This window comes from Schistocerca gregaria, chromosome 2 (assembly GCF_023897955.1).
Source record: "Schistocerca gregaria isolate iqSchGreg1 chromosome 2, iqSchGreg1.2, whole genome shotgun sequence".
Taxonomy (NCBI): Eukaryota; Metazoa; Arthropoda; class Insecta; order Orthoptera; family Acrididae; genus Schistocerca; species Schistocerca gregaria.
Window position 1 is genome coordinate 888,487,504 of NC_064921.1, and position 25,545 is coordinate 888,513,048.

The 25,545-nt window shown below is 40.1% G+C and overlaps 1 protein-coding gene across 1 annotated transcript in view; it reads right to left on the minus strand.

Annotated features, from left to right (window-relative positions):
* The window catches only part of LOC126336038 (voltage-dependent T-type calcium channel subunit alpha-1G-like), a 741,513-nt gene that overhangs the window by 255,567 nt on the left and 460,401 nt on the right, over positions 1 to 25,545 (minus strand). Inside the window, exons 17-18 of the mRNA XM_049999518.1 lie at positions 15,568 to 15,724; positions 10,347 to 10,502 (exon numbers count right to left, since the gene is read on the minus strand). Of these exons, the coding sequence (XP_049855475.1) occupies positions 10,347 to 10,502; positions 15,568 to 15,724 (313 nt within the window). The remainder of the gene's footprint in view (positions 1 to 10,346; positions 10,503 to 15,567; positions 15,725 to 25,545) is intronic.

Consider the following 25,545-nt stretch of genomic DNA (forward strand, 5'->3'; position numbering starts at 1 on the left):
GCATTACTCGATTTAAAAAATGTATGTTTGCACAAAAAATTCACTTTGTAAGTATTATTACAATCTGTTGATGGATACGAGCCCCTGGCTACCAACCCATTCTGTGAAAACAGCACATCAGTAGCACTTCCCATTTCCGCAATATTTACGTAGCAAATTTTAGGTGATTCACACTGTACATATAAAGGTTGACGAAAATATGCCGCATTTGTAGGTTGGCATGCGATTTGTCCTCCAGATTCCATGTAGTAAAATCAGACCGGGTGCATTTTTGAAAACACATGTGTGATAACGAGGAGCTGATAATTCACATCGTGCAGCGCATCGGAATGTACAGAGGAACGTATCACCCCCCCCCCCCCCCCCCCCCACTACCTTACCAGCCGTCATAGCTCACTGAATACACTGCTGGAACATCAACCCCACATGCTATAGCTTGAATCGTCATTAGGTTTTTTTTATTTTTTTAAAACGTGCGTTCCCTAGTTATCGTCGTTTATTAGGAGGACATAATTTTGTTGCATGACAATAGTTTGTGACAGGACAGTGGAATCCACTGAACTGCATGCACGTGTCTACTAAACACGCATAGCGCAACAATAACTGTCTAAGGCGCTGCAGTCATGGACTGTGCCGCTGGTCCCGGAGGAGGTTCGAGTCCTCCCTCGGGCATGGGTGTGTGTGTTTGTACTTAGGATAATTTAGGTTAAGTAGTGTGTAAGCTTAGGGACTGATGATCTTAGCAGTTAAGTCACATAAGATTTCACACACATCACACACAACTTTAACTGGTTCTGTCAATTTCATGTTGGGTGTCTTTCCGATGAAGTACGCAAACGATTAATATGTCAATATGCTTTTCGTGCTGGGTGCAACCGATAACTAAACTGCTGCTATTATTGCTCCCGTGTATGCTGCGAGGTATGATAAAAGGCACGATCTCTATAAGATTGTTTTTCGTCACCTGGAGCAACGCCTTCGGGTAACCAGTAGTCTTCGCCCACAAGTATTGGACACAGGTCGTCCAAGGACAAAACGTACTCCACACACAGGGATGCGATTCGTGAAACCGTTTATCAGTCACCTCGGTGAAATATCCGTGATCTTGCAAGGCAGTTCCAGTTGAAGAAGAGCATCCATATCATTAGACGTTAACTCAGCACCAGGATCCAGAAGACTGCATTCAACGAGTACAGTTTTGTGAATGGCTTTTGCAATAAGGGGAAGATAACGAACATTTTATAAACATGCGATATGTACGGACGGATCTTGCGTCACTCGTGAAGGTATTTCCAACCTCCACAACAGCCATTATTAGTCAGAACACCTCCAATATGTCAGCCGCAAACATGGCTTTCAGGCACGCTTTGGCGTAAACTTGTGGGGTGGAATCGTGAGAGAAGTGCTTTCGGGTCCTTGCTCTTTTCCGTGCAAGTTGACTGCCCTACTCTGTCGTATTATTTTTTTTTTTTTTAAGCAGTACTTTGACTGACATATTAGAAAACGTTCCACTCGTGTTTGGCGACAGCTATGGTTTCAGGATAATGATGCACTGCTACAGTTTGGAATGAATGTGTGTAACTATTCAAAAGAAGCGTTTCCAGGGAAATGAATTGGTTGTGGAGGTTCAGTGCTCTGGTCTCCATGTTCCACGGACTTTAATCCACTATAATTTTTATTTGTCGGGACACTTCAAGGAACGAGTTAATAGTAAGCCACCAATGCATGTACACGACCTAAAAACTCCCAAGTATGCCACTTCGGCATTGGTGGATGCAGGCGTGTTGCGCAGAGTCCAGAAAAGTATGACTCAGCAAGAGGGGAAGTGCTGGAAAATGAAAGGTAGTCGCTTTGAGCATCTTCTCTGAAATGAACGTTGCTCCTATGTGTAAATACTGTCTCTGCGAAAATAAGGCTGGACGTCAAACGTAAAGAATGGAATTATTGTGCTTAGCATAATGTGCAATCTAGTGTACCCTACCTATTAGGTTTTTTGTACCTCATTGGATACAGACGATGTTACTGTATCCACTATTATTTTTTATTGGCTTTATTTGTATCATAGACGAAACAAAGTGGTCGTTTACGTCTATAAGACGTTAGTATTACGTCTTAATGTGTAAATAAAGGTCGGAGTAACAGAAAGAAACACCCAAGATATCGCATTGTGGAGGTTTAAACTGAATACAATCTGATGCCTGAACTGAAGAAAAAGGAAAGTTTGACGCGAACGCATCTCGAACATCGGTGAGCTTGTCTACCTGTTCCCCACAACATTGCCTCGTCTCATTGAACTAATGGGACGGCTCCTGCACAGCGAGGAGTTCATTCTACCTGTTCTTCACCACGCAGCACGCCGATACAGCATAGCCAGGGTCTCTGTTTTTAAATTGCATCTCTGTTAGACCTATTGTCGGGACTAGGTTTTGCTAGATACACCTTTGTCTTGAATTGGGATGAGAAATCGCACGCCGACCGACCGTCCCTCCCCCGCCCGTCCACCCACACGTAATATAGGGCGCAATGGGTATAAGTGCAAATATTTCTACTGCTGAGTGCGGATGGTTTACTCAGAAACGCTACAGGAGTATTTCCGTCGTTTGCAGGCCAGTAATTATAGTTATCACAAGCTGTATGTTTTTAGGTTGGTTAATACCTCGAAGTATATGTGGCAAGAACAAGCCGTAAATGCTTATTTTGTCCTGGGTAGCAGGTCAGGTGCTGAAGTGTGGAGGCGTGTACGGCAAACAGTCTATACTGGTAGGTGTCGTCCATTTAGTGATGCAGTTACGACTGTATGGAAAACATCAAGCAGTAAATTACGTGAGGTATTAGTGAGACGATTGTTAAACGCAGAGAAAAAACAACCAACTCACTGATGGGCGTACATAATAAAGTACCACATATAAAAAATGTCTGCAGTTCTACCCGTTACATTCTGTATACACAAAAATTTTAGATTTTTTTCGGTCAATGCGCGAAACTTTTCCTGAAATAAATTAAAAGTATGTCCAAGCTGCTTTCACTCGTGCATTCCGCTCCCCGTTGAGGCTTATTATAGGTATTACTTTTTTGTTTCACTCTCTGCTCCAAGAAGAACAAGCAGGAGAGAGGCCATTTGTGATTAGGCTAATTGTAGAGTCGCAGTTCTTTGCAGCCAACGGCGAGGCGAGCCTGAATTGGGGCAGAGGATACCCAGTTTGAGAATAGGACGGAAGGAGTGACCAATATGGGATTCACTTCACTAAGAGAAACCGCTAAATATCTTCAGCTGTGAAGGGGGGGGGGGGGGCGGGGGGAGGGGGGGAGGCTAAGCCTATTTCCACTTCATTTCAGGAACAATTTTGTACGTTGTCCCAAACAATAACTGGGTACATACCTGGCTCCTAGTATACCAGGTTAATTAAATTCGCTCACGAGAGCAACTGTCGACCACGTAGATCTAAGTTTATCGTGATGTTCCAAAACGACCCGGGACAAATGCTAAGATTACTGCTTTGATTAGGCCACGACTGAATTTTTGCTCTATCCATCTTTGACAATTTAAATTATGAAGTATGTAGTAGCATACTGCTTTCGACCGTGAACGTAGGGAAGCAGAAGCGGCAGCCGTTCTAAACAAGGACCTAATGGAGACGGTTTGCCGTTGAATTTGACCGACCTGGTATGTAGTGTCAAGTGTGTTTCCGTATCATGTGCATGACTGTATTGAGTGTTTGTACAATACAGTTTATTTTGTGTTGTTACGGTGAGGAGAAGAGAGACGATGGTATCCCATGTCAGCACATAGCGCACTCCTCGTGAGTAGCAACAAGGAGGCGTCAAACTTATTTTCCTCATTTGACGGACGGATCATCAGGACATTGGTGCAAAGACTGATAATCAGCACCAAATCTGTGCTCTATTGCCTGCCAAACACTGCCAATGAAAATTTCATCCTCCACCGGGATTCGAAGCGGCTCATTTCCGAGTCGAGCGCTACCGCACAGGTGTGCCGAGGTGAGTGATGACTAAAAGGCCATGGTTAATTTCCAGTTAATAAAAAGCACAATCATTGCTCATGCCCTTCCTTGTAATGCTACATTGCTCCTTTCAGTGTCAAAACAATTTTTTTCTTACTTGGCACGACTGCAGGATTCAAACATGATAAGTATTTTGTCGTCGTGGATCTGACGCTAATTTCTGTGTCCAGATGTCCTTCTGACAGTAGAATGTTATGAGAGAGGCGTCACGTACGTCACCTGTCTGACATTGCGTGCTCTACTATTTTGTTTCAAACTGATTATCAGTCTTATACCCAGATGCAGAGGTAGGTTCGATGGTGGAAAAAACTGCCGGCAGAGGTGACCGAGCGGTTCTAGGCGTGTCAGTCTGGAACCGCGCGACCGCTACGGTCGCAGGTTCGAATCCTGCCTCGAACATGGATGTGTGTGATGTCCTTAGGTTAGTTAGGTTTAAGTAGTTCTAAGTTCTAGGGGACTGATGACCTCAGATATTAAGTCCCATAGTGCTCAGAGCCATTTAAAAAAAAAAACTATTACATAAATATCAAGCTGACTATTGTAACGGGCCATCGAAAGCTAATGGTCTACTAAGTCTTATGCTGCACGAGCAGACCTCGGAAATGAGTGACTCTTTGTATGTTCTCAACAAAGACTACTGAATACTTTCCAATAGTAAGTGTTTCTGAAGCTCCTAGTAACTAAACGATGATCATCTGTACATAACAGCATCAAAATCGTCTTCGGTTCAAGATCACAGTTTATTGACAAATATTACCGAGGGATAACCAAAAATGCTCGTTTCACGCCGTTTTCTTTAAAGAGTAGCGCAAAATCAAAAAATTTCTACGTTTAGACTGTCTACATTGTGAATTTCTATTGCATGTACAGTAATGAACAATTTTTATTTGACAGTATATTAAGGCTTCGCTCCTTTGCATTTACGGATGGACCATGGAAAGACTGATTACCTTTTATTTTACGTGCTAACTGTTATTAGCCTACTTTGGTCCGCGCGATAACTGCAAGATCTGTATGCAGTGTATTCAAAAATATTCGTAGTACCGAACCTGTACCCCGGTTTCTGGATTTTTTAATTTAGGTTTTCGCAAGAAATACGATTTCTTCCAGTGCCTGGCTTTCCTTATATGTTCTCTGTATCCCCTGCTAGTTAGGTCTGATGTTGATCACGCACATTACAAAAATTCCGTACAAGTTTTTTAACCCATAAATTACGTTCTCCCAGCCGTCATACCCACAGACCGAAGTCTTTTATCTGCTCAACCTATAACTAAACTTATCTGTTCGTTCCATTTCATCTCTAAAACATTGTTACTCCAAGCTATGTGTACGACGAGACTTACTCTTGTTCATGGATGACTCATCGTACATCTAAGTGCTGGCTTCTGTTTGTCAAGAAATATTAGATCAAACCACACGTATGTGGAATCTTTGATGTAATGAACATTGTGATTTATGAAGTATCGAGTTGCGAATGTTTTATCTTTGGTTATATCTATATTGTATCATAGTTGCTGAAATACAAAACGCCTACGCGACATATGAAGATGCTGGTATCGAAATCCGGGAAGACACTTAACTCTAGTTCAACTGAGTATATTTAGTGTGGAGATCGCAGACTGGCTAAGCACGTTACATCACGCCGTATCGTAATACGAGGGATTTGTGATGGATGGTCGCGCCACGCGTTCTGCGTCTCTGGAAGTCGCTAAGGTGAGTATCCCCAACGTTATGATTCTATTTAGGTTCCTTTAGTCGTTTTTGGATTAATAATAGCAGTAATATTTCGCAAACGTGCAGTATTATATTGTAGAGTAAGTATGCGCTTTTGTATTCAAAGAGGTATAATTTTAGCAAGTTCAAAAGTGATTTCAGGACAAACTTTAAATACATATATATGACACTCTACTGTAGACAGTAGTCATATCTGTTACTAGAAATCATAAACATTCTCATAAAGGGGCGCTAGAATAGGGTTTTAAGAAAAATGTGCGAATTTCGGCGTCATAATGAAGTGTTACGTTTTGGGACATGACAACAGACAACGTGGAGTCAAATTTTAGCACTAACCACCACTTCGGAAATCAAACATAATGTATTCCGAAAGTTCGTGACAGTCATGATTGCAAATATTTTTGCTGCTCGTAGCAATTTAAGCTCTGCTATTAGGTGCCAAACTAACCGCCATCTCGGAAATCGCCACGTATTAAGAAAATAAACGTACGTCGAACATCACTTGATAAGATACCAAGGCAAATCAAAGACGTTTTTATTTTGTTTCCTTAACAATATCTCACCAAATCTCATTTAGTTCACATTAATTCCGCAAGAGGCGCCACATCAGCGTTGATTGGAACCTAGTTCGTGCATTATCCGCAAGAGGCGCTATCACAATCGTTGTTTACCGTTGCCAACTTCTCTTATGTTCAGAGTAATACAGAAAACACTACTATGACGCATGACGCATGCAAATATCAATTAAGAAGTCGACGGACATGAAAAACAACTAACAATACGCCCTTTGTCGGAGGTACAGGACTTTACCGATTCGGAACCCCTTGAGAACGTAGAGTATAGAACATCTACATCTACATCCGTACTCCGCAAGCCACCTGACGGTGTGTGGCGGAGGGTACCCTGAGTACCTCTATCGGTTCTCCCTTCTATTCCAGTCTCGTATTGTACGTGGAAAGAAGGACTGTCGGTATGCTTCTGTGTGGGCTCTAATCTCTCTGATTTTATCCTCATGGTCTCTTCGCGAGATATACGTAGGAGGGAGCAATATACTGCTTGACTCTTCGGTGAAGGTATGTTCTCGAAACTTTAACAAAAGCCCGTACCGAGCTACTGAGCGTCTCTCCTGCAGAGTCTTCCACTGGAGTTTATCTATCATCTCCGTAACGCTTTCGCAATTACTAAATGATCCTGTAACGAAGCGCGCTGCTCTCCGTTGGATCTTCTCTATCTCTTCTATCAACCCTAACTGGTGCGGATCCCACACTGCTGAGCAGTATTCAAGCATTGGGCGAACAACGGTCAGATTACAGGTGAAACGATGAGCCGAAAGGGACTGACGACGAGATCCACAACTTTCTCGACGATAGAGAGTACGCTGCTGACATAAAAATATTCGACAAATATATAGAAACCATCAAATGTGTTCTCTCAAGAATTTCGCGGAAAATGAGGACGAAACAGTCAGGTACTGTGTCACGTGCTACCGTTTACGATACGCGCAGTGATTGTCTTATCAGTTGTCCTGTTAACTACAATAACACTCCCCTGAATAAAACTGAAGCCATTTTCAGTAGGCATGGAAACAGGCACACTCTTTTGGAAATAGTTCGAGCAGTCAGTCGACCACCGAAACACGCGAAAAAACGAAGGAGATAATTAAGCCTCGCTACGTCAGCAAGGATAGAATACGTATAGAGTTAGGCAGCACTATATGGATAGTACGAAGCGTATAAAGAAGCATTTGACTCCACCCATATCGAATGTAATCCAGGCATTATGACTTTGCACGAACTCGACGAGAGTCTGAATGCGTGTGGTAGAACATTTGCATCGAAGGTTCTTAGACCATTCTCCGACGATGTATAATATCTTTAGATCAATAATGTTAAGCGAGAAGGTCTTTCAGACGACGAAACCCTTAAACTGATGGAATTAATTAGGTAGGAAGCGGACGGACAGTAAGTCTGTCAAAACATTCAGTAACAGACACAATTACCATAATTTTCTTTTAACTAGTGTAGCACACAACGAACATAATCTATAATGCTGTGATCATCCGATCTGGGGCTAATTGCAGACCATGGGGATGACATTAGGCATTCATTTTCCATACCGTAGCATTAGCTTATCCTGTTCGATAGTGATTCAGTACACCGAGAGAACAGTACCTGTTAACAGCTGCGTTCTCCCTATCATTAACACACTTTAAAACATCGTATGAGAACGGTATTTCAGTTTGTGAATTACCATTCTCTGAACTGAAGTCTGGAAGAACTTAGGTCTTAGCTACAGAACAACATTGTATATTTTAGATGCTAACCGCACGACTAGTGACGAAAGGATGTGTATATGATTCTGAATAGGCAGAAACAGAAATGTTGAAGGAATGAAAACTTGATTGTGTTGGAACGAGGGAAGGAAAGGGCCAAGTTGATAGACGCGAAACTGATGGTAAATAGAAAACAGCCAGACACACTTAACACAGGAACGAACTGATTCAGTTTTCCTCTTACTGATTTCAAATACAGGCAAAAAAGAATAAAATAAGTACGTGTCTAAGTTGTGCAAATAATTGAAATATGAGGAAATCCATTCTGAAGCGGAGATTCAATGCAGCGTTTTTTAGTTCGTTAGATTCTTATTTTTCAGAAGAGGGTGACAGTATGAACACATGAGACGTAAACAGCACTTCATGACTCCTCCCTCATCATCATCATCATCATCATCATCATTATCATCGATACCAAGAAAGTAACAAGCCTTCTTACTAAAAAAGATCAATGAATGGCGTACGTCAGCCGATTTGCTAGGATAAAGCTAAAAAGCAATAGACCTAACATTATTGTTTGTGTAATCTTTGATTGTTATCTGTAACTCAAACAATACCGCTGACTAGCTATAACTACTCTGTAAATATACAGAAATCACTGAGAACTGTCAACTAGCTGTCAGATTACCACTTGACTTTATTTAACAAACATAAAAACAGGGAAAATTGACAAAAGGATTCGTCAGTGACGCAATATGTATGTCTCGCCCAGCTAGACGTAAGTATACATGAACAGTTAACTAAAACTAAACCCCACGCGAACTGGCTATGAAGGCCCAACGGTACCGACCGGCCGCCTTGTCACCTTCAGCCCAGAGACGTCACTGCATGCGGATATGGAGGAGCATGTGGTCAGAACACCGCTCTTCCGGCCGTTTTGTCAGTTTACGAGACCGATGAAAGGTTAACTCCATATACAAATATAGCAAAAGTAAATGAAATTTACAAACTGTAATATTCGCAGTTTTACTTGATGATGGTAATACCACCGAAATAGGTGTGTTGAGCGAAATATACTAAAACTATGAACAGCTAACTTGGAAGATTCAGTTTAAAATGTCTTATTATGACGTGTTTCATGCTGCTGGCCCAGCTATATCGTGAACTTTTGAACTATTTTGAACAGTTAAACGGTGAGCGATTATTTGACAGGATAGAGACGTCCTTAAAGGGACGCATCTTCACTTCAATTGGGAATGTGAAACGTGACATCGATAATGCAAATCAGTCTTTCGGCTGAAAACATCCATTGTGCAAGTCGACTTAAGGGGGGTAGGACGAGAAACGAGTCGACTTGGAGCAGGAGAGGCACCACAGGACATTTTAATTTACACTGTCTATACTTTCACAAATAAATTCATAAAACTTTGTTAGCATGACCAGAAGGATTCAGAATTCACACTCATAGCAGAGGAAGTTCAAAAACATAACAAAACATTTTTTTTACATGTGATATTTTATCATTTTTTCACTTGGTTTTGGCTGCATGTGTTGCTGTAGGTACACTTTTTTTCATAAGTAAGAGAGATTCTTCGATGAATTTTGCACAGCATACAAACCATACTTACAGGTGTATCAGACTCTAGAATTTTCCAAATCTGTTAAAAACTGGTAAAAATTGAGATAATTAACTATACAACTAGAGTTTTCTCTAAACACGAAGTTTAAAACGTAAGGGTCCATTTACCTTTCCATAGATTAAATAAATTCTAGAGTGTCATACACCTGTAGGTACGGTTTGTAAGCTGTGCAAAATTCATCGAAGAATCTCTCTTACTTATGAAGAAAAGTGTACCTATAGCAACAAATGCAGCCAACAGTAAGTGAAAAAAATCATGAAATTTCACATTTAAAAAATACTACTTTTTCGCGTTTTTGAACTTCCACTGCTATGAGTGTGAATCCTGAATCCTTCCTGTTCATGATGACGAAGTTTTATGAATTTATTTGTAAAACTATAGAAAGTGCAAATTAAAATGTCCTGCGGTGCCTCTCCTTCTCGAAGTCGGCCCGTTTGACGTCCTACCCCCCTTAATCTACCTATCGTGCTTAAATCAACATCATTTTATATGCTTCTCTCCACACCCCTCTAGTTTCTCTTCTTTTATATTCATACGTTGATACGAAAGCGGTCACATTGTATGGACCTCCGTTTTTTTAATTAACTGTAGAGGATTTTAAACAATACATAATGTTGAATATGAGACGGCTGAGTGCTGTTCCACGGTGATACGTATGTGCGACGGGCAGATACGTACCTCTGCGGAGAAGCCTTCTACAAGGATGGCGACCAGCAGGTTGAAGAGCACGTAGTTGCCGAACGTCATAAGAGCCACGAAGTACAGGGCTGCCCAGTGCGTCGTCTTCTCCATGCCGTTGAACAACACCACGTTCCAATCTTCCTGCGTCAGGATCTGTGTGACACGCACCAGACGCACACTTACTTTCCGCTTGTACGCTACATTTCTTATCAATAAAGAATTTATCGGATGTACTACAGAAACATCGACTGACTGTTTTAGTGTGACAGTTTAATTTCTTTCGGAATTCGAGGAAATGTACACGGCGTAGTTATGCAGTTTTAATTATAACCTCGGAAAAATAAAATTAGATAATTATCCTTTGTTTTTTTGCATGGAAATGTCTCAAATCCTGGTACACAATGAAATCACCATGCCAGAGTACCGTACGATGTCTCTAGACGAGCCAGACCAAAATGGGGAGCCCATTGATGAATTGGTGTATCATGTGGCAATTCGTTTTCGGTAGCAACAGAAATGTTGCAGCTGTGTCAGGCGAATTCTGAACGTTAAACAAGTTATATGGATTGGCATGACACGCCTCGAACTTTTCCATTGCTGCTGTTAATGAATACCCGAATTTATCAATGGTCTCCGTCATTTTGCTTTGGTTCATCTATCGGCATGCTAAAGTATTGTGATGCGTTGTTCCAATACAGACAATGATACCGTTATGATATTGCAAACTTCCAGGAATGATGGAGAAGTGAAAATGAATGAATTTGAGTTAAGGGACCCCTGGTCGGGAAACGAGTAAGTCGAAGGTTATAAGCGAAAATCATTCTGATACCTCTGACAGTGGGCCTTTTCTATCGCAGTCTCTTTATTTTTCACATTTTGGGAGGATGTAACATGGACCAAAACAAGAAAAAGTTGTCTCTTAAACACGGGCTTTAAAATGGCTACCGTAAGAGCTCTGAGCACTTGTTCTGTAGAACAGAAGTGTTTGACACTAGCAAAGATGAACAAGTGCTCATAACTCTTTAGGTATGTACTTTAGCGCCCATGTTTACTAGACAATTTTTTCTCATTTGGTCCATACAACCACCTCCTCTGTCAGAGGCATCAGAGGGATTTTCGCTTATAACTTTCGACTCGACTTTTTACGGACCAGGGTCCCTTACCTCAGACTGATACATTTACCCTACTTCATCACCCATGAAAGTTTGTGATATCATTACGGAATCACACTATATGCTACCACACAAAGACTTAACTGCGTAACTTTATTTTTTCGAGGAGGTACTTAAAACTTTATTCGTGATATTGCAGCCTTAAACATAATAGTAATTAATTTGATGTCCGATTATTTTAATGCCGTTATTGCTCACAGGTATATGATGGAAAACTGGATGGCTATATAAGCTAAGAATGAAATCATTTTCCAAACATTACCAACTACAAATTCAATACGAAGTCTAAAAGCATTCAAAATTTCGGGTTTAGGTTAACTGTAGTGTCAGTGATGTACTCTTTATTTCTCGACTTCACTAATAGAACTCTAAATAGCTAGTGGAAATGATTTTCACTTGAAAGTTTAAGGTTAATTGGAAGTTATACACGGTGGTCATAAACATTCTGAAAAGCTTGTAAGAGTGTTGCGCAGTAGATTGTGCTGAGAAATAATTGTTAAGAAAGAATTCTGTTCGTTCCACCGTTTCAGGGTTAATTAGCATTGAAGTTAGCCAATCAGCCCGCAGCGCACGCATATTCAAAGGTCCGCCAGAAATAATTAGTATTGGTTGCTCTCAAAGCGTAGATGATAATGCACGAGATCGCTCAACCTTTCGCCCAGGTTCGGCGCTTACAACCATCCCATGTGCAATTATTGTATCGCTCTCTTGTTCGGATTTAGGAAACCAAACGAAAAACACGTTTGTCGACACTGTCCCTGGCGGGCCGCTTGAATTTATGCGCGCAACGTCAGTGCTAATGAACTCGGAAACGGACAACATACCGAATTTTTTCTTTAGAGTTATTTCGCAGCACACCCTACTCTGCAATACTCTTACAAGCTTTTCGGACTGTTTCTGACCACTCTGTGCTAGGGGAAAGAAAGGGCAATTACGGCTTGCTAACGTACGACTTCGTACAAATACTTTACCTAGAATTTTTCTGACACATTGGAGTATCCTTATATTGGGACAATTGAACAGATTAAACCTTATAATGTGACGATTGAACAGATTAACGTAGATAGTGGTGGATAGTGTTTAACGTCCCGTCGACAACGAGGTCATTAGAGACGGAGCGCAAGCTCGGGTTAGGGAAGGATTTGGAAGGAAATCGGCCGTGCCCTTTCAAAGGAACCATCCCGGCATTTGCCTGAAACTATTTAGGGAAACCTAAATCAGGATGGCTGGAGACGGGATTGAACCGTCATCCTCCCGATTAACGTAGACTACGAAGCGCTGTATAATTAAAAATGATATTTAATTTGTATGTGCGAAAATCAATTAACTGTTAGCAATAAAGCTCGCACAAGAAATAAAATACCAAGAGAATAGACTTTATTGATAAAATTTGCAGCTGAGGAAAGTAAAGAGAAAGAAGAAAAAATGTTCAATTTGATGGACAGATAGTTTTGGACAACATTCAGTTTAAGAATGAAGAAAATCAAGATCTGCTAAACACCAGGTGCGGGGAAGACTAGTTAGAAATTTTTTTTACAGGGCAGGTAATGTACGAAATAGGCAAGCTGTAGCTGAAATACGTGCGGAACTATTCTACCTGACGTTCTTCCCAGAAGAACGAGCAGGCTAGTGGGATGTATGCCCCCCCTCCCCCCCGGAAATAGTTAATCTTGCAACTGAAGAAGCAGGAGAGAGGAATAAATGAAGAGGACCACAAACATTGGTGTACGTCTCACGGATTCTTCACTGCATTGGGTGTAGCAGTCATGTACACACGAAGAGGGACTCGGGAATTATAGACTCCAAGTTCTCCATTGGCTTTCGGGGAAAAAGAAAATGGGTCAATTTGCAAGCAACGCTCTGATAAATGCAATCGATTGCGGGTTTTTTGAAGCTGATACTGTAAAACATCTGCTGAATGTATTTTCCTCTTCCAAGGAAAGTGACGCTTTCGGCTAGGAAAGTTTTATTATCAGGGTCGGTCTCTGTCCTTGAAAGTAATGACAGTGAATGATATCAATGTTTAAAAGAAGTGAATTAAAGAAGCAAGGCCACAGTGCCCACCTTAATTGAGATGAGAGACAACAGTACGTTGTCATTTGGACCATATTTTGGAAGAATTATTACATTAAAATTCGTTTTGTCAACATAAGTGCAATTTTTCTGCACAGTTAACGCAGAGATATGAGATTGCATCCTCTCACAGTAACTGCTGATATCAGATGAACACTCAGTCATTCACCTAGGGAAATGAAGAACTACGATATTATTTGTGACCCTTTAACGGTTCACTTGGTTGGACGTTAATCACGAACAAATTGTCACAGTGAGGGTGCATTTACTGAATAACGCGCAGTAAATATTCTCAAAAACTTGGATGTAATTGATTTGCTGCCTAAAATGGGTAGGCCATGCAGTTGTAGCTTGCGTTATTTTTACGGATTCCATTAACAAAAGGAATACTAGTTGACAAGGATTTGAGGAAGGTGTTACTGTACCGTCACTTTCCTTGCAACTGATAGAAATGTCCTTAATTTTTACTTGGAATCGGAGATGTGTACAATAAAGATCAAGTAAAGATTAATCAAGTGAAAATAATTTAAAGAGACGATATTGTCGTGGAATAATATGCTATATCATGTTACTGATAGTCTTAGTATCTCCCGGTGTGTAGCATTGTTTCATAGCTAGAATTTTGATAAAGATGAAGCAGCGGGGACACTGGAAAGCTGCGGAATGGAGACCGTAGAAATAAAATCTTCCGCGCATTGGCTTCGACCGGTGCGTGCCTTCCAAGTTAAGGAAGATAAATAAGCTTGCTGGAAACGAGAGACCTGTTATGGGCAAAGAAAAGAGCTTTCCAAAGTTTACAGAAGCAAGAACAATACGCGCTTCATAACTTCATCAATTCGAAATTGGCCGATGAAGTTTATAGAGTTTCCTCATATTTTTACGGCGACTGCTGGGGAGCTCTGAGCGACGAACTGCCCATAGCCACTGACTCCCAGATCGTAAACGTTGACATAAGAGCATGGATTCCAGAGGACTCGTTGCCGCAGGAGGGTTTCTGTTTGCATAATGTGAACTTCAGAGTTACCTTACAGTTAATTTTAAACCGTGGAATGCATTCCTAGTATAAAAATATTTCTGAGAACCTCAGCAGTAAGACAATACAGAAGACTCTGAATGAGTATTGTGTCAGAGTGTAGAACGATTAATACGATATAAGAAGTCTGTTTTATCCGCCCCCGGTACCTGATTGCATCCTCTCACAATAACTGCTGATATCAGATGAACACTCAGTCATCAGTCATCAGACAGAATGTCAATCCTAAGGGCCCGGGTTCGATTCCCGGCTGGGTCGGAGATTTTCTCCGCTCAGGGACTGGGTGTTGTGTTGTTCTAATCATCATCATCATGTCGTCCCCATCGACGGGCAGGTTTCCGAAGTGGCGCCCAATGGCACAATGACACAAGAGGTGCAATAATATATCGCGAGAGAATCTACTACAGTTAACCTCACCCCATTTTGATACCGTGTTTAATTTCAAAGAAATTACCGTTTGACATCTGACGTACAAAACATTAAATCATAATTATTTTCTTAAAGATAAGGTAAACATATTGTCGGAAAAAGCAGTTATCGTTGAAAGAACTGTTTTAGTCCTTGAGATAACGCCCATAACACTACGATAATCATATCTATTATTTGTCAAAATGTTCTAACAAATTAATAAGTGATTCGATAGTCAGACTTAAATGTAAGGAACGAGTAGAAATTAATTCACAACAGCTATTCTCAGTAAATTATATATCTAGCGTTTCTTTAGAAGTTTGCAGCTTTATAGAAAAAAATAGAATAGAAACACTACACATGTAAACAATAGACAATTTGTATCTTTATATTAATAATGAGTTGAAAATAACTTGCATATTAATCGTGCAGTAAAGAAATTAAAATTTATGTGTTAGTCCAACTACAGTCAATTTGAAAGCAGACAAAGTAAACACAAAATTACAATTGTATAGAGAAATTTGAGGCTTACCTGGAAAACTGTGACTGTTGCCCAGAGAATATTGTTAAAGTGTTTCCTATCACAGACACAGTTCGGGTGCCTCGTGATGATTTCGTGACAAGTACATCTTCTGGATCCGTCTGAGAGCATGCAAAACTTACCACCAAACAGGTACATTCCTAAGATACTGCAAGAGACAGAAACACACAATATAAACAGCCCAAAACAAGTGGTGACGAAAAGTACATGTAAAGATGAGTAACTATAGAGGTAAGGTGAGGTAAGCGTGGCAAGAGAGTCGCAGGGACCGTTGGCTGGCTTGTGTCATTGGGAAGGCGACACCGCCCCCACAGGAGGCAATGTTCGCCCCTGGCAAGCACCACCCAACGCCCCGACGTCGCTCCCGCCGTGATAAATACAGAAGCGCTTGCATAATATCTATTTCTATCTGTCTGCACTGTTACTGTGAGTAAAGACAGAGTTAAAGCAGGGTGTGGAACAAAGTATGTCTTAAGGAAGATTTTCAACAGGCACTCGATACATGTTTATACACGACTCGACTGCAATGTGGCAGAGTGGGGAAGTATAGTACAGGTGTCACACTACGTGAGGAGCAGCACTTTAATACTAAGCGTTCGTCTCTCAGTTACCCAACAACTGTGCAACATGCGACATTATTAATCAGTGGTGGTTGTTGCCGTGAATGCATGTGTTACAGGTCTCCTTTACTTTATTAGTACTTGGACTGCTTCGGTATACAAACGCTAGTTTTTATTTTCTAGGTATCCATGCGCTAACAGTGGGCATGTGACAGAAATGCTTTATTAATTTTGCACACTAGAAATTCGAAAACCACTACAGCAATCAGTTACGTTCTGAGCACTACAATGGTCCTAATTTTTCGAACATATTTGCAGAGTTAGCTTTTGAAATACAGTAGTTTTTAGACCTTGTAATTCTTCTTATGCAGCTATTTATAGGACTGGAATTCACTCACACGGAAAATATGTTCTTGGTGCCCATTGTGTTACGTTCTCAGCACCCGGCAAGAGCTCACTACCCACCAGTAATGTTCAGAGGTTTTTGTTGCATGTTGGTAAACCAATTCAGTACTTCTTAGGCCAAAGAGATAGAGCGAGCGAGAGAGACTGAGATAGAGAGAGGGAGAAAGAAGGAGAGAGAGAAAAAATAGAAGAAGACAAATTCTCTCGCATTTAATGCACTTTTTAAAATAAAGGAAAAACAGTTCATGTAATGTGTTAATAATACATTTTTTCTGTATATAATTCCGCAAATCACTACATCGTGAGATTTTATTGTTGGTTCCCTTCAGCTGATATGGTATGTTATGTATATAAGCGAGATGAAATTAGTTATAGTACGACTCAATTAATGTGGCATTTTATCATCTAGTATTTGTTTAAGAAACAACACTTTATAAAAACGAAGTTTACAGCATTAGTGTTGTTTCCTACCAAAGACTAACATTTGCTTGTTGTAAGATTGTTTCGACACCATAAAAAAGACAAACATCATCGATAGTTCTTGTACAGGGTTAGTCATAAGTACCTCCAGGGTTTGAGAAGGCGACTGCGCGAAAACTACAATACATAGAGAAAAATGACACAGTCAGTGTACAGAGCATCATTCCAAGTTTTAATCGTAATACATGCTATGGAGGAGTAGTAGATCTCATCATTGGGGGACAGACGTGTAAGAACATGCAGACAAATCATCTGCTCTGCATTGTCGCATCGAATTAATTTACGAATGTTGATAGGGAACCCAATGAACACACTTCGGAGTGCGTTGTTGTGATTGCACGTTCCTGGGCAGCAGTGATTTCAATGAACTGCATGTGCGTGCTCTTGCTCTCGTAGTTTGCCGCATCACAAAAGGTATCCGTATTGAGCAACTGTAATGCGAGTTAAAAAGTTGAAGAGATTCTCTACCCATGAATATATGTTTGTTTTCTACATGTCTTGTAGTTTTTGCGCAGGTGTCTTCGGAAGTACTTTCGAATGACCCTGTCTTTATTGCTCATAACAAGTAAGTATAATCTATTTGTTTCTAGCTTTCAATTTTCTTAGATATTTGGCAATAGTGACAATTGCATTATTTCAATCAAATAATTCTTGATGTTGACATAAATTATTATGATGACGTAATTATCAACAAATACTACGATTACTACAATAATTGCCCAGTCATGTTCTTCGAAAGCATGTTGTAATCCTGTGCCACACGATAAGACGTATCAGTCGATCTCTATTTTTCAATCAAGTTAATCCCTGAAGACCTTTTCTCCCCTGTTCGAGTCAATACCTTTTTTTCTTTATGTTAGGGAGTGAAAGCTCACGAAGCCAAGATCCCACAAGAAATATTCTTTATTTGGGTTAATTACTAGTTTCATCTAACAGTCTAGTCATTTCCGATCATAAAATATTCTTGGTAAGTGTTGGTGCCATTACAGTTTCGCACATCTTTAAGATGTATCTCATAACGACAACATCCATACATAACATAATGAAAAACAGCTTTTCATCGTCTGTGGTCAGTATAATTGAACGATGATCACAAAATAAAGGCGTTATACCTTTACAACTTTGAACCTGACACCATCAGTCTTTACATCATTTCGTGACAGGCATTATTATATATTGTTGTGGTCTTCAGTCCTGAGACTGGTTTGATGCAGCTCTCCATGCTACTCTATCCTGTCCAAGCTTCTTCATATCCCAGTACCTACTGCAACCTACATACTTCTGAATCTGCATGTTTAGTATATTCATCTCTTGGTCTCCCTCTACGATTTTCACCCTCCAGGCTACTCTCCAATACTAAGTTGGTGATCCCTTGATGGCTCAGAACATGTCCTACCAACCGATCCCTTATTCTGGTCAAGTTGGGCCACAAACTTCTCTTCTCCGCAATCCTGTTCAATACTTCCCCATTAGTTATGTGATCTACCCATCTAATCTTTAGCATTCTTCTGTAACACCACATTTCGAAAGCTTCTATTCTCTTCTCGTCCAAACTATTTATCGTCCATGTTTCACTTCCATACATGGCTACTATATGTATAATCTCTATTACGAAATGATATAAATACAGATTGTGCCAGGTACAAAGTCGTAAAGGCATAACGCCTTTGTTTTGCGACCATCGTTCAATTATACTAGCCACGAACGATGAAAAGCTGTTTTTAATTATGTCATGTATGGATGTTGTCATTTTAAGAAAGATTTTAACCATTGTGAAGCCGTAACGGCACAAACACAAATCAAGATTTTTTTTTGCGATTTGGAGGTGACTAGATTGTTAGCTGAAACTAATAATCAATCGAAATAAAAAAGATTCCATGTGGCACTTTGAATTGATGGGTTTTCAATCAAAACTTAAATTTACAAAATCATGACAGATCGCGTATCGCCTGGTTGACGATACCAGAAAACTTGATTCATTACCTTTCCGTTTGATACTCTATTTTCCTATCTGACCTTCGATATTTCCATGTTTTGTTGTCTTTGCTGTTTTATTTCCGTATACACTCCATGTACCTTCGGAAAAGACTCCCTAATACGTTAATGTCCGTTAGATATTGACATAATTGTCATTTTTAGAAAAGTTTCCCTAGCTGCTGTAATTGTCCATTTTCCAGTCTCTCTATTTTTGCCATCGTCCGTTAATTTGTTCCGCAAATGGCAAAAACGTACCTACTACGTCCTGAAGAAAATAATACTAGCATGAGATCGGACACGGTAAAGATAATGCACGAAAATGAAGTAATGATTGATTTGAGTAAGATTACTAGTAATATCAGTTGAAAAGTGTGGGAATGGTCTACACGTAAGGATAAGTGCCGTGTGGTCATTCGACCCCACCTTACCGCCTCCCGTCCTGTCCTTCCACCCCTAAAGTATCTGTTTACTTAAGAAGCTTCTAACGGTACTGAAAACATGAACAGGCACTACATAGCAGCTGTACGCGACGTCCTTTAGTACTACACATGTTAGGCTAGCGCCTGAATTCCATGATGTAACACCGATAGCATTTCAGTTTCTAATTTTACATAGCCAAGCAAAACAGTATGTAAGGAATATTTCCGCGCTATTTTGCGTGTTACTTGTAGCTGCTTTAAAACCAACAGCGTTTCAAAGCTCGTACTAATTACTAAGAGCCAGCCATAACTGTTCTACTTGGTACGCAAGATATATTGCCGCGCGTTGTGGTCCATGTCGAGTGATATAGCAGTTAGTGTCGTTGGCTGGCGCGTTGCGATGCATCTGTGATGTGGTAGTACTTAGATTTTTCCGTACTGAGAGAGTTTCAATTTTCTTACAACCCTGTAATAATATCTGCAACCTCAACATCGTTTGAAAGGGTTAAATTTTGCATTGTTACCGTCTGGTTTAAATATTTTTAAACGTTGGAAGTAAGAAAATACTTTTACAAATATAAGAATAAATAATTCGAAATTGTCTGAGATAAGAATAGCTTCTGTATTGTATTCACAATGGCGAAGGGTAAATATTTACTGCTATGATTACCGCCACATAGCCTCATGTGTAATTTAAACTTTGACTTAATTTTATCTATAATAAATTATGTTGTTGGACGTATACAATACCAGTACAGAATTAGAATAGCAGATTAACCTCACTAACTATGATTTTTGTGTTTTTAATACAACGTGCTTCAGAAATTGATTCATATTTTCAAGTGCTTCGAGAACTACATCCACTACAGAGACATCATATTTAATGTTTCCAGAACACTTGATATTGGAAGAAATTCCCGAAACGCATTGTGCCACGGAGTTCGTTTGATCCTCTGAATGTTTGCTTTCCTTAATTTATCGTGAGTTGTTATCTAGCTTCATCTTTTCTATACATTTTGAGCAAATGGTAACAAAGCAGAGGTTAACATGTCAAAGCTATCATATTGTTACAAACGTTAACAACATTAGGTCTACAAAGCTGTATCACTAAGGTTTGCTCCAGATGTTTCTTTCATTTACGATTATCGTGGGAGAAAGTGTTGCCTGGTTAGCAATCAGACACTTTGTTTTGAAACCAGTTCTTCTTTTGAAGGCATTCACCGAGTAATAACTTTCACATTATCAACTGGCAATGCACTTCGTATGATAGATTAAAAGTTACCTCTTATGTACGTCAATTTCCAATTTATCGAATTTTATGCGTCTATTACCTCGTAAGCAGTTTCTGTGACAATGTGCCCCCTCTAGTCTATATATGCGGTGTAGACAGCCCTGGTTCAGTTTTTAGAGTGAGCTGCGGTTCAGCCAACAGGAATTCTACACGTCCTGTGCGAGCAGCATGGTCAGTATGTTTTAATGAGGAATAAAGGAGCTATTCTGTTCCGTTTTGGTGCATTCTGTGGCGTGTTGCGCTTAAGGATGAACAGTGGCTACCCAGAGATATATCGAGAGGGAAAGAGGTTGGTTCATGATGGCAACCTGGATTTGTATGTGAAAACTTGTACTGATAATTGCGACCTGGATTTTTCTGCACACAAGCTTCCATATACGAGGTAATATATGCTGCAAATGCTTTACTTGACCTGCCATGTTGATGCAAGATATTGTCGTGAGTACCGAGACATTATGAGTGATATTGCGGGACATGCAGCTTCGATTATTATGTGCCAGAATTTGTTTTCTCTGTGCTATGCAATTATTTCGTAGGTCAGCTATGTTTATCCATTCGTTATTCGTCTAACGATTATTTTAATTTTGGTTGCTTCCATGAATTTTTGCAAACAAAGTCTTCGTCATACTGTGGTAGAGAAGCCATGCGGTTCATGCAACTTTAACTATTTTCTTCGTGTAATGTTGCTTTGGGTTGTAATAATTAACAACTGATATTAAAATTTTCTGTATTTATTTATGCACCTTCCCATTATTAAATTCAGAGCAGTTATATGACATTTCTTTTCAAGAATACAAGTGGTCGTTGACTTATAAATTGTTAAGTCGTGGGGATCCTAATGTAATCTTTTGCCTTCAGCAGGAGTATTCATTCAGTGGGAATTTAAGACCTCAGCTGTAAACATTGGTCAGGGACAGTCGATGAGAAACGGATCTGTCGCATGTAAATCATATTAAAATTATTCGTATTAGTTGATAGTTTCACGATAAACCGAGAAATGGCAGCTCCTATCTCCAATTTCAGGTTCTCGCTGATGGCAACTTTGTCGGGATATGTGCATGTAAACAGTGGCAAGTGCCAGACACGTAACTGCCAGTGATAGTAACACGTGCGGTGTTCGTGCCAAGAAAATGCTTTTCAGGGACGATTTTTAGGAATCTGATGATGATTTGGGTAACTACATGTTTCCTGAACATGTTTCCGTACGCATATGCGCTTCAAAACCATCACTAATCAGGTAAATGTGAATATTTATTTACGCAAGTAAACAACGTTAAGCTGTGTTCCTTGCATAGTTTATGTGAATTTATATGAGAGGGTCATAGTAGACATGTTAAGGGGCATCATTAATATTATTTACGAGCTGGAGTAAGTTTCTTGCTAAAATAAATTTTATATTTTGCTGAATCATAGGTTGATTTTTGAGGTTATTATACTTTACTATTACAAAAATTGTTAAAGCAAATCATATTATCAAGAACTGGAACAATTCGGACCTTTTCAATTTCTATTTTTGATGGGTTCTGTCGCCCAGCAACTATACAGTGGTAAGTCCATGCAAACAAATGTTAAGTGCAATGAAATAGCAAGTAAACAGTGTTAAATACCCATTGACGAAATTTTAAGAATAAAATTTTGGGTGGACTTTATCATTTTAATATGTCATTATTTTATTGTAAATGTATTTGAAATCAATGATCTACCCATAATAAAAAAATCACACTGCACGTTTTGGAATATCATATTTTTGAGATTTTGTTGAACCTTTAGTGACCAATTTCTTTAAAAAAAGAAATAAAAAGAACTTGCCCTTTACAGCTGTTTACAGCCGAGATCTTCAATTGTTTTCCATGTGCTGCACGCATTTAGTCAGCATAAGTGTGTTAGCAGTGTTTTTCGTCTAGGTCTTCAGAACGGCAAATACTGTGTCATGTGTTACGCAGTGTTCGTCTATCGTTCACTATTTTCAGATTCTTTGTAGAAAAGTGTTTGAATTACAATTATGAGTCAAATAATATTCACTGTACATAACTTGCTTATGAAATGAACTATATTATATTTTTCCAAAGCCAAATAATAGTTCTTTTGTAAAGAATCTTGATTATTAGAGTGAATTAAACATTCTTAATACCCAATTTAACTGTTGCTCGAAGTGAGAGGTTTCTGAGTTAGCTTATTCGTGGGATAAAGTCAGACCACATTATAATATTACTTTCATGAGTCAATACTGACAGATACAAAACGACATTTTAATCAGGGTATTTTTCTGTCGGGATTCTATGTGCTATCAGATTAAATTTAACATAAAGGCTGCTTACAAGATAAACTAAAAAAATTTTCTTTTGTTGAAAATACTACACTTTTATCAGTTGTGGTGTCTTAACCCTATAAATGATAGCTGTTTAATGTTGATGGTTCCCGTGGGGTATCTAAGCAAAATCAAACTGATTGTGTCAAATGTATTTATCGTCTCCTGTGAAATATGACACCGAAGAAATGCCATTACATCATCTTACATCTGTATTAAGCTAGAATATTAGCGATTATTTATGATTTTTGGAATTTTTTACAGCAACATTACATTAATTACACCAGGCAGAGGGGCATTTATGCAGTCATTGTTCGTACGCCGTTGGAACGGGAAAAAAGCCTAACATTTCGTTCTCAGAGTTTGTGGCACGTAATTTTATTCATTTTGTATGCACTTGTATACGTGAATTCAGTCTCTGAGTCCTAACACAATAAGAAAAAAAAGGAAAATGAAAAAAAGTACACGATGCACTACGAAGGAATTACCCGAAGGAGACGAAACTTGGTTGATGTGACGTACATGTACAGACATTCAAATTATTACTATTTGAGAAAGACTGGATGATTTATTCAAGAGAAAAAGCTTCGCAAACTGAGCCAATAATGCGTTGATCCACCTCTGCGCATTATTCAAGGAGTTATTCGGCTTGGGTTGGATTGACAGAGTTGTTAGATGTCCTTCCGAGGTAATCGTGCCAAATGCTTTCCAGCTAGCGCATTATTTTTTAATAGTTGGAGAGCCTTCGCATAATAGCCCTAACGTTCTCAGTTAGTGAGAGATCTGGTGACCTTGCTGACCAAGGTAGGGTTTGGCAACACGGAGACAAGCAGTAGAAACTTCACCGTGTGCGGGCGGGCATTATTTGCTGTAATGTAAGCCCCAGGATGGCTTACCATGAAGGGCAACAAAACAGGGTGTAGAATATCGTCGAGGTACCGCTTCGGCTTGGAACTGACTGAAGTAGAATTGTCTGGAGATCTATGTACCACTTAGAACTGAGCCCCGATGACCAACGAAGACGTACACCCCAGACAGCGGTAGGTTACTAACCTGACTGTTGCCCGCCATATGGCCCGGCAACCGAAGTAATGGTCTGAGGTTCCATGGTTCCATTTCATTTCATAACAGGAGCAGTTTGGTTGCCAAATGCGGCACCCTTACATCGCAGCGGTACGTCGACGGTATTCTATGCCTCGTTTTGTTGCCGTTCATGGCAAGCCATCCTGGGGCTTACATTACAGCAAATAATGCCGCCGCCCACAGTGAGGTTTCTACTCCTTGTCTTCGTGCTTGATTAACCGTGCCTTGACTAAAAAGGTCGCCGGATGTCTCCCCAATGAAGAACATTTGGAAGATTAGGAAAGGGCGCTCCAACCAGCTCGGGATTTTGACGATCTAAAGCGCCAATTGGACAGAATTTGTGGCGATATCCCTCAGGAAGACATCCAGTCAAGCAATGCCAAACGAAATAACTGTTTGCATAAGGGCAAGAGGCCGACCAAGGCATTATTGACATAATCAATTTGTGAAACACTTTCTCTTGAATAAATCGTCTGGTTTTTTTGAAACTGTGATTATTTGTTTGTCTGTACATGTACATAACATCTACCTATTTCCGTCCCATTCGCATGATTCCTTCTTGATGTGTCGTTTTGTCTTAGTGTATATAATGAATCGTTGCTCTAATGTGTTATTACGGATGTCATGGCAAGTTTTTCAAATTAAATCATAATCACTGTAGACATTCTTGTGCTATAAACGTCCACGTAGTAATACAATTATTTGATCGCAGGCTGAAAGTTATTTCAGAATAGCAAATAGAGAGGAACTGAATCATGAATACTGGGGATACCTAAACCTACTGCTAGAGAAACTCAAGAAATAGCACGCAGAAACTGAGAAATTGTGTAACAGCCATATGATTCAAGAAAGTAGAGGGGGACACCTATGCGTATAAACAGAGAGCGTAACTGCCCTCTGGCATCAGTGCAGCCGGCCGCTGTGGCCCAGCGGATCTAGGCGCTTCACTCCGGAACCACGCTGCTGCTACGGTCGCAGGTTCGAATCCTGCCTAGGGCATGGATGTGTGTGATGTTCATAGGTTAGTTAGGTTTAAGTAGTTCTAAGTCTAGCGTACTGATGACCTCAGATGTTAAGTCCCATAGCGCTCAGAGCCATTTGAACCATTTTTGAACAGCATCATGATGGTCGCATCCGTATTTGGCAACATCGCGGTGAACGCACATTGGAAGCGTGTATTCGTTATCACCATACTGGCGTGTCACCCGGCGTGATGGTATGGGGTGCCATTGGTTACACGTCTCGGTCACCTCTTGTTCGAATTGACGGCACTTTGAACAGTTGACGTTACATTTGAGATGTGTTACGGCCCGTGGCTCTACCCTTCATTCGATCCCTGCAAAACCCTACATTTCAGCAGGATAATGCACAACTGCATGTTTCAGGACGTGTACGGATACAGAAAATGTTCGACTGCTGCCCTGGCCACCACATTCTCCAGATCTC